Source organism: Borostomias antarcticus (genome assembly GCF_949987555.1).
Source record: "Borostomias antarcticus genome assembly, chromosome: 7".
Classification (NCBI taxonomy): Eukaryota; Metazoa; Chordata; class Actinopteri; order Stomiiformes; family Stomiidae; genus Borostomias; species Borostomias antarcticus.
In genome coordinates, this window is record NC_140240.1 from 894,038 (window position 1) to 907,340 (window position 13,303).

At 43.1% G+C, this 13,303-nt stretch overlaps 3 protein-coding genes across 3 annotated transcripts; 1 reads left to right on the forward strand and 2 right to left on the reverse strand.

Annotated features, from left to right (window-relative positions):
• Nucleotides 1-2,575: 2,575 nt before the first annotated feature.
• sys1 (SYS1 golgi trafficking protein) lies at nt 2,576-5,696 on the reverse strand. Its single transcript, XM_084440904.1, has 4 exons — nt 5,604-5,696; nt 4,627-4,882; nt 4,090-4,157; nt 2,576-3,913 (listed from the first exon to the last, which is right to left on the reverse strand). The coding sequence occupies exons 2-4, from the start codon at nt 4,786-4,788 to the stop codon at nt 3,673-3,675; spliced, it is 471 nt and encodes a 156-aa protein (XP_084297030.1). The 5' UTR covers nt 4,789-4,882; nt 5,604-5,696; the 3' UTR covers nt 2,576-3,672.
• A 504-nt stretch (nt 5,697-6,200) lies between these two features.
• LOC311311255 (bile acid-CoA:amino acid N-acyltransferase-like) lies at nt 6,201-11,613 on the forward strand (the record flags this gene model as incomplete). The annotated part of the gene is made up of 11 exons (XM_084440936.1): nt 6,201-6,261; nt 7,139-7,348; nt 7,582-7,681; nt 7,835-8,040; nt 8,141-8,316; nt 8,429-8,545; nt 8,611-8,696; nt 8,822-8,915; nt 9,036-9,116; nt 9,400-9,535; nt 11,488-11,613. 11 exons carry the CDS (start codon nt 6,201-6,203, stop codon nt 11,586-11,588), a joined length of 1,368 nt encoding a protein of 455 aa, XP_084297062.1. The 3' UTR covers nt 11,589-11,613.
• Nucleotides 11,614-12,306: 693 nt separating this feature from the next.
• On the reverse strand, nt 12,307-12,768 carry LOC311311256 (protein S100-B-like; the record flags this gene model as incomplete). Its single annotated transcript, XM_084440937.1, has 2 exons — nt 12,307-12,456; nt 12,640-12,768. 2 exons carry the CDS (start codon nt 12,766-12,768, stop codon nt 12,307-12,309), a joined length of 279 nt encoding a protein of 92 aa, XP_084297063.1.
• Between the last annotated feature and the right edge of the window lie 535 nt (nt 12,769-13,303).

The window sequence follows — 13,303 nt, forward strand, 5'->3', positions numbered from 1 at the left end:
GGAGCGGACCCCCCCCCCCCCAGCCCTCACCCCCCCAGCCCTCACCCCCCCAGCCCTCACCCCCCCCCCTCGTCCCCCACCCTGAGCACTCTAACATTCTCTGGGGTAGCAGCCTTGTGAGCACAGCTGGAACCTGAAGCCAAGGACTGAGGAGGCTCAGTCAGTGGACAGAGTAAAGAACGGTTATGGATTTGGGATTATGCTAGCATACAGTACAGCAAAAACACCTAGATGACATACGTAGATGACTGTGGAGAGTTATGGTACCACAAAGCCATAGATGTGCTGTGTGAACGTTATGACTCACAGTATGCCATGTATGGGTTACTGCCATGGACCGCTGGTTGATCTGAGGGTTATGTAAGCACAGAGCCATGCATCAGATCGACCACTCTCAATAGGACACAACCAAGCAGTCGAAAAGAAATTACCTAAGCAAATGAAAAAAAAAATCTAAAGTTGAATTCTTAGTGACAATCAAGCCCTCAGCTAGAGTTGTACGGCTGCTATAAAGCTGCTATAGACACCAAAAATGCATTTTTACAAACAATTTCACTCAGTATCATCCGTTAGTTCAGTTATCCCTGTCAGTTAGGTGTTGTTAGTGTCAGTTGGTGCTCTGATATGATGATTCCTCTATGCTTTGGTAAACCGTCATACGTTTACAGTAATATCCACATAACCAGCTGCTGGATATGAAAATGGTGATTGCGTGAGAATGTGCGATGAGTTTTTAATCCATCTGCTGTCACCATAACGTTTACTAAGGACACATGATTCACCAAGAGTAGTGATAGGTGCAGGTTTGTGGTGCAACTCACAGTATGTATATTCTTCAACCACACATCTGTGTTGGATGTAGTTAGATGTAGACAGGAGGCTTCATCTATGAGACTGAAGGCATTATGAGGCTCTTATAAGGAACCTGCCCGTACTGACAGCAGAAACGCCTCAATTAAATACAATATTTATTATTGTCAATGGCAGCAGTATTATCATCACATTAATTCAGTCGAATTATGCAATTTAATTAATGTGTAGTTTTCTAGCACACCAGTGCTACTGTAACTTCTTTGTGACTTTAGTTCTGCCTCGGTAGGCCTTGTGGACTAGATCCTCTGGTTTCTCAAACTCCTTACTCTGATCTGTAACTGAAAGAAATGCATGATTTATTCCGGTAGATTCCGCCTACTGTAATTCAGCCCAGCATTTAGTTTCTTATATTGTACCCTCTTCCTTGATACCTGGTCTGAATCTCTGCATGCTCCACCTAGATGTTCCATACTCAGTACCAGTCTCAAGGCGCCCCATTCTTCATCAGCATGTGTGTACTGGTTGTCACCTAGAATAGCTGTGCTTCGGAGTGTGGTATCATTCTGTTAACCAGGAACAATTCAATGAGAGTTGTGAATTGTACTGTTCTCAAAGCATGAGCAATATAGTCAACACTAGGAGAGTGAATCTTCCCCTGTTATATGTGATTGGCAGCTAAGCATGACATGGCCATGTTATCTAAGGGAAGTATCACAACCACCAAATATAATAATATATATTTGATTGGAAGATACAGTCTGCTGTAGAGCAAATACATCAGGAAAAACTGCTGAATGTAAAACATCTACATGCATGGTCCCTCAAAGACACCACTGCAAAGTAAGCCTTCACACTTAACAAAATCCTGTACTTAGTAATAATGTGTTTGATTTAATAAAGTTTGTTTGAAATATGTGGTGTTTGAAATATGAACGGTCAATGCAGGTCAATATAAACAAAACAACACACATACAAATGTTAGATGTCAATTTTTAATGTATTTATTTAAAGATGCTGTACGTACAAACATATACAATCTTACTGACGGACAGAAACATACAATACCTAAAAACATTAAATTCAATACTTTACAGAAGAGAGACAACAGACATTCCCTTGTTTCACCACTAATAGGGCTTGGGAAAATATAGTCCCATACACGACCATCTTGTTTCTACACAGGTGTATCTATTCTCTGATTGCATAGGATTCTATGCAGTAGAGCCAATCAGACAAATAGATACACCTGTGTAGAAACAAGATGGTCGTGTCTGGGACTACATTTTCCCAAGCCCTATTCACCAGGGTTTATTTTTGTAGTCCTCCCTGTGGCAAGGTGTTAATGAGAACTGAATCGAGCATGTAACAGCCCAGCAGCCAATCAGACACTCGTTAGTGTGGACCCATATGTCCTAGCCCACCTGGCCTTGAACCAGAGGCTGAAGGATGGATCGGGGCTCAGCGGACAGCCCCTGGGGAACCACACATCCATGTGTGGTAATATAAGCCTCTCATTATGCTGCCTCATTGACATTCAAGTTGTCTACCCCTTTACCCACAATGCCCAGCAATGAAATATAGGCAAATCATTTTGTTTGTGCTCTACAACTTCATGTATTTTCAAATGATATGCCAGCATATGAAAAGTGAATATTGAATGTATTCTTATTTCAGAAGTGTGATATCTAGATATATTGATTATTAAATATATAATGTTCTGTAAAAAGTATGGGGCAAAATAAATGTAGGCATTGATAATTTCCTTGCTTTATTACACACAGAACCTAAGATGACTGGAAACACAGGCCTTAAAATTATGTTACAGAGAGGAAATAAATGAAAGTAGGATCAATCTGCCATTGAGGAGAGGAAGAGCCCAGATACTATCTTCATTGCACGTTCTAACAATCCCAATAACCGTCAAGAACCCAAAAGAACCCAATAAAATAAACTCACCCAACACAAGGCACTGCATAGTCCAGATTTTAACCATGGTATTTTAAATGACTTCTATATGCATGATTTATAATATATGAAAAACAGGTTTTGAAAAGTTCAGTATGACAGATTTTAGATGTTAGATGGGATAACCGTCCTGAGAATGATGAATACTTAACATTATAGTGTTACGTGGGAGTTCTCCAGACAGATGCTCAAGAGCACAGAGTCATAGAACGACAGCCTCCCGTCAGAACACAGCTGGCGGCTGAGACCCGGCCATCTGGGCTGCAGCACACAGTGCATAGCATGACAGACACACAACACAATTAAAACCAGTATGCAGGATGTTACTCGCTTGTCATATTAACGTTCTACCTTTGACGTTTTTGAGATTTTTTCGTATCTTTCAGGCTCATACACGATAATGCATAAAATTAACACTATATTAAGATTCATCATTGTATAGAACGAAACATATTTGATATTTAGCATTCAAACCAGGTCAACTATACCTGACACCCCCCACACTGGACAAGAGGCCATCATCAAAATAATTAATTCAGGTCCATTCAACATTGTTAACTCAAATCTGCTTTAAAATCTGTCAAAAGTGGTATTTTACACAACTGCTCTCCACTGTATGTTTAGGAATAAATTGTTCTACAGCGAACCATAACTTTTCAGTACATCTTAAAAGTCACATCAGGGTCCATGGAGAAGTGCGCCATTTTGTCAAAGCAAGGTGCCTCCATCTTTGATTCAGGCATATTTGCTTGCTAACCGTCCCACCACCTACTTTGACACCCAAAATGCAGATCCTGGTCCAGTTCCTGTAGGCTGACAGTATACAGGCCGAACCATAATGTCCTGGTCCAGTTCCTGTAGGCTGGACAGTTTAAGAGTGAGCTCAGGCGGAGGTCAAAGGTTAGACTTGGGGCCACTGTTGACAGGGATGGCCCTGAGCTCAGTCCGCATGCACAGGTACTCGCCAATCACGGCCATTAGAGCCATGCAGGCCACGTTGACCAGCCACCACGACAGCGCTCCGGGGAGGTGGGCGTTGTAGATCCAACAGCCAATCATGTGAAAGAAGTGCACGGTGACAGTGAAGTCCAGACACTGCTTCCCTCGACGAATGAAGAACCACAGGCCAAGAGCACTGAGAAAACAGTGGTAGGTGCGTTATAAACAACGAGCTTTTGGGATGGCTGCATACACCACAACTGGGAGAGGAAGTGCATTTGGGGACGTAGCACCATGTCAGTGTAAATCAGAGGTCAGGGTGTCTACTCCAGAGCACTGGGAACCTTCTAGGAGAATACGCTTTGTACTTACCAGGTGAGAGAGTTCAAGATGAACGCCATCATCGAGAGCCTGCCCTGCATGGTTGCAAACCCAAGCACCTGCAAGTACAGAACACAGTTCGAGTGTCCTCTCCATTTCTCTACTGCAACGGCTGATGTCATTTGTACTTTTTCAAAAGAATATCCAGCACAAATAATTAGACTGTTTGACTGATTAAGGTCTAATACCGAAAGTTACAACAATAAACCTCAATTGCAAGTTAGACAATGTGCGGGATATTCTTTTGCAACTTTTGATCCATTCATCCCTCTCCTATACACCTGCTTTTTGAAACAGATGTGCGTAGTGTTCTCTTGTAATGTGTACTTTTAGAAGGCTTTGCTGATGATGATTAGGATGAACAGTTGGTGCACTTACTCTCCAGACAAATTGTATGTAAGTCACTCTGGATAAAAGCCTCTGCTAGCTAAATTATGTTATTCCGTCATAATGTCATGCCGTGAGTCGTGTGTCAAAATCAACTCAACACACAGACAAACTAGATAGAAATCTATTTTCATGACTTACCTCATAGCTAAAGATCTGGTCCAGTGACCTATTGGTTTGCACAAGACTGTCCACCCCAGCCAACCACAAGCCCAGGAAGCTGTAGTAGATGCACTGCATCAGCAGTATCTGGGACACGATGAGGACTGGGTCCCAGATGTAGCTACGGAAGTGGCTGGCCATGTCAGCTGGACTGTAGACTGGGACACCAGACTAGGTGACTAGTTGTTGGTATCCACTGTATCGCCAGGTTATAACTTCCTGAACAGCCCAGGATCTGAAATGTCACAGACATAGTCAATACTAATTCTAAGTTTACATAACGTTACAATTAAACATGATAAAGCAAATTTAAATGTTAATTATCTATCTCTAATGCTGTTGCTATATTAGTGCCACCAGCATCAAGGCAAGGCAAGGCAAGTTTATTTATATAGCACATTTCAGCCACAGGGCAATTCAAGGTGCTTTACATGAGACATTAAAAGCATTAAAACAAAAAGCAAGACATTAAAGACATTTAAAACAAAAGGCAGGACAAATTAAAAGCATTAAAACAAAAAGCAAGTCATTATAGACATTTAAACAAAAAGCAGGACAAATAGAATACAGGAATAAAAGTGACAGTGCAGTTAATCACTGATTAAGTTGATTAATTGATCAAGTGACATCACTTAGCCAATTAACTTAGCGTGACTTGCCAGCTATTACAACATACCTTAGTTTTATGCCAATATATTCTCAGAATGCCCACTATGGCCTTGATAGCTAGCTAGCAATAACCAGGTACCCTGATGTGTACTTCCAGCCAGTAGCCAACTAAAAAGTTCTCAATCTAACTTTGAAGTGTTATATTTATAAAGCTCTCAAGCTAACTAGCTAGCCCTGGAATGCTAACCTGGTTAGCTGCTAGCTAGGCTAGCTACCTGTTAGCCTAGCTGCTCCTCAATCAGCTAACCCTACTTCGTGAACGCAATGGTAAACTTCACATAACAAACCTTTGTGTTGATTTTACAGGATATACTTCCAACGTCAGATATCTAATGTGAAAAGGAATCCATACCTAGTAGCTAACTGCAGCAGAAAACAGAACCAACCCGGAAGTGATAGCTAATCACGTGACTCCTAAGACTTCTGCTGAACTCTCAAAACATTTTTCTGTGCAGAAGTGCAAAGTTTGCAGAATGCATGCCAGGTTCTTTTATAAGCCTACCGGTATCTCATGAGGTAGCTACTACCTCACATTAGAACATAACGTTTTGAGCTTATAAGTTTATATACAGTATATAGATCCTTGCACCATCATAGGCGGATAGAGATCTGTTCCAGTGTGTGTGAAGTTGGACAAGACAGAGGTCGAAGGTTAATAAACTGGCTGCAGCCGGAGAGATCTGGCAATGGACAGGTGGATTCGTCCTTGAGAACAGTACAATTGCAGCTGCCTTCTTCAGTGTGTGGTAAGAGAACCTAATACTATGAAATAAGAATTTCTAGCTTCCTCACTTCATGCTTATAACAATCATAACATTTATCACAGGTACCTGACAGACCTCATAATGCTCAAAGCATCAGCATCATTATGGCAGCTGTCAAACATGTGTGTGCTTCGAGGGGTCACCATCCACAAGAAGGCCACAGGCTTCCAGGGCGGTGTGGGTAAGCAATACTCTTTTCCCGACACCCCTTCAGACTTCAGTATTAATGTGTCTTTAGTTTAGTTTAAGTTTATTTAAGCAATAACACACGAGAGGGAGTGCCTGTATGTTCATTTATACACTCAATACTTGGTCGGGGCTCCTTTTGCACAAATTACTGCATCAACATGGAGCAACATGGAGGCAATCCGCCTTGAAACATTTCACTTCATATGTAATGAATCTATAATATCTGAAAGTTTCACTTTTTGAATTAAATTACAGAAAATAATGAGCTTTCCACAATATTGTAATTTTCATGTAAGAAGTCATGCATCATAAAAATGTCAAGAATGGCACAAGAAAGTCAGACTTATTTCTGTTGTGGTCCTTGGTCTCGTCAACACTATACAGTACATAAACATTAATACTATTACCCTACAACATAAAAGCAAATCAACAAAAATACAACATTGTTAGAAGGATATACAAAATGTACACATCTTACAAACCCTCTCTCCACTGTCAGTCTGCTGAGTTTTACTCTTGGACTTTTGCTAGTGAGCCATTTCCTAACGTTCACCTTGAAACTAGGGGTGGGTTTTCTGTTTGATGGTCAAAGGCAACTCATTCCACTCCTGAGCTCCTGTGTGAGTAAATGAGCATTGCCCCATATATGTTCTACACCTTAGGGGATGCAGGTTGGCTATGCTGAACCTTGTCCACATGCAAATCGTGCATTCGACACAAATTTTCTATCATTTTTGTCACATAGATTGTAAACAATATGTAAACAATGTTCTGTGGGCCTACTTTGTACCGTTTGTAACTAAAACGCAACAGTGCTTCTATAATCCTGGATATGGTGCCTGCATGTGCTGTTTGGTTGTTCTCCTCAGCCACAGTCCGGTGGAGGAGCAGCGTCAGACCAGCGCCTCTGTTAACCGTCTCACCGCCCCGCGCCCTCATCGACGAGCAGCTCACCCTGGAGGGAAGCCATCTGCCCCCGCACTGGCCTGTGACGGTTCGCGCTCGCATGCGCAGCGAGGAGGGTGACCTGTGGGAGGCGCTCTCCCATTACAGTACAGACAGGAAGGGTGTCGTCAACCGTGAGTCATGCTACTGATTTACTCTTCAAAGGCTATGGTTTCTGAATCTGCCAACTGTTGTTCAATGAAGAGTATTCATTGACATTAAATCTCTTTCTCTCTCTGCCTTTATCTGTCTCCCTCTGTGTCTCTTTCTTGCTCTCTCTCTGTCTCTCTCACACACACACACACACACACACACACACACACACACACACACACACACACACACACACACACACACACACACACAGTGACCAGGGATCCGTCTGTGGGGGGGTCGTATGTGGGCTGTGAACCCATGGGCTTGTTCTGGAGCCTGCAGCCTGCGCCTGGGGAGAGAGAAGGTCTGAGGTAGTTAACTGAGACATTCACCCTGGTTCAGGAACAAAACACTACAGCAGTTATCAACAAAGTCAAAGGGAGAATTTATCTTAAAAGTAAATAAATCAAGCTGAACCAATCCTAATGTTGACAGTCCCAATGATACGTTTTTTCCCCCCATAGACTGAGGAAGAAGGATGTGGAGACTCCGTACTCAGTCCGGCTATCCTTACTGGAGGGCCATGTGGCCCCTGGTGAGACTTCTACGGGGCCGAGAGATGAGCAGGAGCTGGCTGCCGTGACTGTGGAGCGCTGGTACGTGGCACCGGGTGTCAGGAGGATAGAGATACGGCACAACGGTGTAGTGGGGACCTTGTTCCTGCCCCCAGGTGAGCATTGTGAGGTAGTGTAGATTTGTTCCAGGGGCAGTAGCTAATGTGGTGGTATCCCTGTGGTACCCTAATGTGCCCCCCCATTTAATCCTACTAGGCCCAGGCCCGTTCCCAGCCATGGTGGATCTGTGGGGGATGGGTGGAGGACTGATAGAATACCGCTCAGCGCTGTTTGCATCCAGAGGCTTCGCAAGTCTGGCCCTCGCCTACTTTGGTCACAAGGACATTCCTGGTCCTCTTACCAGTGTCAACGTGGGAGATAAGTACTTTAGGGTAACAGAATGCTAGTTTCTATCTTATGTTTCTTCTTCCTGCTGGGTATTTTTTCTATCCAGTAAGAATTTGACATCATATCTGTCTCATTTCTTGGCTGCCGTATGGACAGGCGGCGTACCAGCTACTGCAGGACCACGCCCAGGTGTGTGGCGACAGGATAGGCCTCATGGGTCTGTCATTCGGAGTCTACGTGGGTCTTAGAATCGCCACTCAGATCGGTGTCAGTGTAAGTTTACTCATCTTTGTCTGGTGTGAAATATCTTTAATTTCCATTAATCCAGTTTCCATCAGCCCAGGTGTGTAATTGCCGTCAACGGTCCAATGGGAAGTGTCAACAAACTCTTGGACGTTGATGGCAAGACTGAAAGCTTTGGAAAGTTAGTAGCTACCGTAGCCACATACTCAATGTACCTTGACGGGGATTATATTTTGGACTTCCTTTAGTGTTGTGTTGTGGTCTAATCTTTGGTTTGTTTCTCTCTTGCACATCATTGTGGTGTAGTGACCAGACGCACTGGACTTATGATGAACAGGGCTATGTCAGTTTTAGAGACATCTCTTTGCCCTCTAACATCCCACCTGAGAACAAAGCTAAGGTGCAGTATTCCTAGGCCATGCTATTAACTGATGGGTATATTCAACTTTTTGAAATCACTGTTAATATTTTGGATGGGTAAAACCGGTACAGTATCATCAGTCATTGCCTGTCCGTGCAGGTTGAGAACCTGTGCTGCCCCTTGCTGTACATTGTAGGTGAGGACGATCTGAGCTGTGCAGCTATAGAGAACGCAAACGAGGTAGGAGTCATATTTCTATAAACTTTACAATTCAAAACTTCGTGAGTATTTTATTATCATCCCACATTTTTAAGTGGTGCAACTCCTTCTATATGTGATGTGTGTCCGTCCTTTCATAGCATGAGATTTAGAACCAGGAGTAACCAATACAATTTCACACCAACAGAGGGCAGTAGATTGCTCATAAACCTGCACCACTTACTTCACCACCTGGGTGTGATTTTTGATTGCCTCATGAGTGAAAAGATTCTGTTTTATAACGATCCTGAAAATGTTTCTCCAGATTGAGGCGACCCTGAAGGCTGCAGGTAGATCCCACCTGTTCACCCGCCTGTCGTACCCCGGCGCCGGTCACCTGATAGAGCCACCGTACACGCCCAACGCACGGGCGTCACTTTGGGCCACCAAACCAAGGAGAAGTATGTTTTAACCTGATGAAGGTCTTGTGACAGAAACACTTTTATCTAATGAATTAATTTTACAAGTAATGACAGTGTGCAGGAAGCCTCTCTCTAGCCTACATGGATTTTTTCGTCCTACGCACCTGCCGACACTTGAACGTGTGCATCAGCCTTAAGAATGATACACTGCAAAATGTGATGATGTGATGAGAAGTTGTGTATGTTCATCACATAGTGTTTTGTTCTGGTGTTGTTTGTGTGGTGAAGTGGTGACTCTGTCCTGGTGTTGTTTGTGTGGTGAAGGGGTGACTCTGTTCTGTTGTTGTTTGTGTGGTGAAGTGGTGACTCTGTTCTGGTGTTGTTTGTGTGGTGAAGTGGTGACTCTGTTCTGGTGTTGTTTGTGTGGTGAAGTGGTGACTCTGTTCTGGTGTTGTTTGTGTGGTGAAGTGGTGACTCTGTTCTGGTGTTGTTTGTGTGGTGAAGTGGTGACTCTGTTCTGGTGTTGTTTGTGTGGTGAAGTGGTGACTGTTCTGGTGTTGTTTGTGTGGTGAAGTGGTGACTCTGTTCTGGTGTTGTTTGTGTAGTGAAGTGGTGACTCTGTTGTGTTGTTTGTGTGGTGAAGTGGTGACTCTGTTGTGTTGTTTGTGTGGTGAAGTGGTGACTCTGTTCTGGTGTTGTTTGTGTGGTGAAGTGGTGACTCTGTTCTGGTGTTGTTTGTGTGGTGAAGTGGTGACTGTTCTGATGTTGTTTGTGTGGTGAAGTGGTGACTCTGTTGTGGTGTTGTTTGTGTGGTGAAGTGGTGACTCTGTTCTTGTTTGTGTGGTGAAGTGGTGACTCTGTTCTGGTGTTGTTTGTGTGGTGAAGTGGTGACTCTGTTCTGGTGTTGTTTGTGTGGTGAAGTGGTGACTCTGTTGTGGTGTTGTTTGTGTGGTGAAGTGGTGACTCTGTTCTGGTGTTGTTTGTGTGGTGAAGTGGTGACTCTGTTCTGGTGTTGTTTGTGTGGTGAAGTGGTGACTGTTCTGGTGTTGTTTGTGTGGTGAAGTGGTGACTGTTCTGGTGTTGTTTGTGTGGTGAAGTGGTGACTCTGTTCTGGTGTTGTTTGTGTGGTGAAGTGGTGACTCTGTTCTGGTGTTGTTTGTGTGGTGAAGTGGTGACTCTGTTCTGGTGTTGTTTGTGTGGTGAAGTGGTGACTCTGTTCTGGTGTTGTTTGTGTGGTGAAGTGGTGACCCTGTTCTGGTGTTGTTTGTGTGGTGAAGTGGTGACTCTGTTGTGTTGTTTGTGTGGTGAAGGGGTGACTCTGTTCTGGTGTTGTTTGTGTGGTGAAGTGGTGACTCTGTTGTGTTGTTTGTGTGGTGAAGTGGTGACTGTTCTGGTGATGTTTGTGTGGTGAAGGGGTGACTGTTCTGGTGTTTGTGTGGTGAAGTGGTGACTCTGTTGTGTTGTTTGTGTGGTGAAGTGGTGACTCTGTTGTGTTGTTTGTGTGGTGAAGTGGTGACTCTGTTGTGTTGTTTGTGTGGTGAAGTGGTGACTCTGTTGTGTTGTTTGTGTGGTGAAGTGGTGACTCTGTTGTGTTGTTTGTGTGGTGAAGTGGTGACTCTGTTTTGGTGTTGTTTGTGTGGTGAAGTGGTGACTCTGTTCTGGTGTTGTTTGTGTGGTGAAGTGGTGACTCTGTTCTGGAGTTGTTTGTGTGGTGAAGTGGTGACTCTGTTGTGTTGTTTGTGTGGTGAAGTGGTGACTCTGTTGTGTTGTTTGTGTGGTGAAGTGGTGACTCTGTTCTGGTGTTGTTTGTGTGGTGAAGTGGTGACTCTGTTCTGGTGTTGTTTGTGTGGTGAAGTGGTGACTGTTCTGATGTTGTTTGTGTGGTGAAGTGGTGACTCTGTTCTGGTGTTGTTTGTGTGGTGAAGTGGTGACCCTCTGGTGTTGTTTGTGTGGTGAAGTGGTGACTCTGTTGTGTTGTTTGTGTGGTGAAGTGGTGACCCTCTGGGGAGGACAGCTGGCTCCGCACGCTGCTGCTCAGGAACACGCCTGGAAGAAGATCCTGGAGTTCCTGGAATGCAATCTGAGAGGATGAGAGCAGGAAAGACTCTGGGACATAAACCCATCATCACACAGTCACTCCTCCGGGTGGATTCTAGAAGACATCCCAAAATAGGTCAAAATCACACATGCTGTTTCCCTCCAACAACGGACTCTGCACTACTGTACACTTAAGCACTTAAACCAACACCTGACAAAACTCGAACAATTGAACACTATGCAGGAAAGCTATTACAAAATTCCAATGTACCTGTACTTTTTACACATGGCAAATAAATGTTCTATTCCGTTCTATATAATGCGCATCGTTGTAAAGTTGTTATTGACTTGTTAAATGTTGTACTCCAAGCTTCTATGCTATAAATCAGTTATAATTATAAGACACCTAATGGCTACTCCCTCCACATAGGCGTGGATCACGCCCAACCACTAACAACCTCATCTCTGACATTTGGCCTCTATAGATAGATATGTATCGCTTGGCTAGATTTAAGCAATATAGATCTAACTTTAACACACACCTGATTCAGTAGGTGGGAGTTCTACTCCTTTTACACATACCTAATTTACTGTACTTAGTAATCAAGTAATCAAGTGCATAGAAGATGTGGGGTAAGTTCTATAGGGATACTGTACAGATGTTCCTCTCGAGCAAATGCATAAGTGTGTCAGCATTGTCTCATCCCCCAAGAAACACACACTTTCACTCTCACAAGTCATTGTTTCAAGGTTTTAATGTTAACATTGTGTCCCTAATGGCTGGGCTGAGTGTTGAAGAGGTCGTGACAGGCTGATGTAACCATGGCAATCATGGCGATGAACTCATGGAAGTCGATCAGCAGGTCGCCGTTCTGGTCCAGGTCAGCAAAGAGCTCGTCAAGAGTTTCATTATCTTGAATTTTCTTTTAAGGTAGAGAGAGACAGCGATTTGAACTGTTAATACTGGCTAGTTAAATTAGATTTAAGGAGACAGAACAATGACTAGTTCTGTCACTTCAGGTTATATTTGAATAATAAGAGCATTCATACACATATAATTATCTTTGCTTTGTAATACATCCAGTAGAGATAAAAAGATGACTCACTGTGATGAACTGACTCATCTCATTATTAATGAGATCTTTGAGCTCTGCTTTCTTCAGCTTGCATGAGTGACCAGAGTATTTGTGGAACACATGAATGATGTTGATCATGGCGCTCTCCAGCTCGGACATGTTCTGCTCAGATATCTGTATCAGGGAAATCAATAGACTACTACAATACTTTTACACCCACTTTGGTTCATGCAAATGACAGAACGAAGAGTGCACATCATCAATTTGACTGAAATGAGTACATATGAATTAAATGAATTATAATTAAATGAATATGAATTAAAGCAAACAAAAAATGACTAATACGTCATTAGTCAGTATGCACCCTGTTAAAGAATTGTGCTATGATAGGCTAGCATTTGTAATAAAGATATTGTATATCACATGTCCACAGTGAGACAGTTTAAGTAGTACGAAAAAAAAATATTGAAGACAAGGTACATAACAAACAATATGATTATTTAAGCATAAATTCCATGCAAATGTCAATCCCAAAACAATAGTTTTACCTGTATTTGAGGAAATCTTCCTCTCCTGTTTGGTGTAGATGCTTGGTAGACAGATAGCTTCCTTTACTGAGTCACTCGGTGTGTCTGTCTCCTCTCCCGAAGATTGATCAACCGTATGAGAGCTCCTTAGTCCAAGTACAGGCATT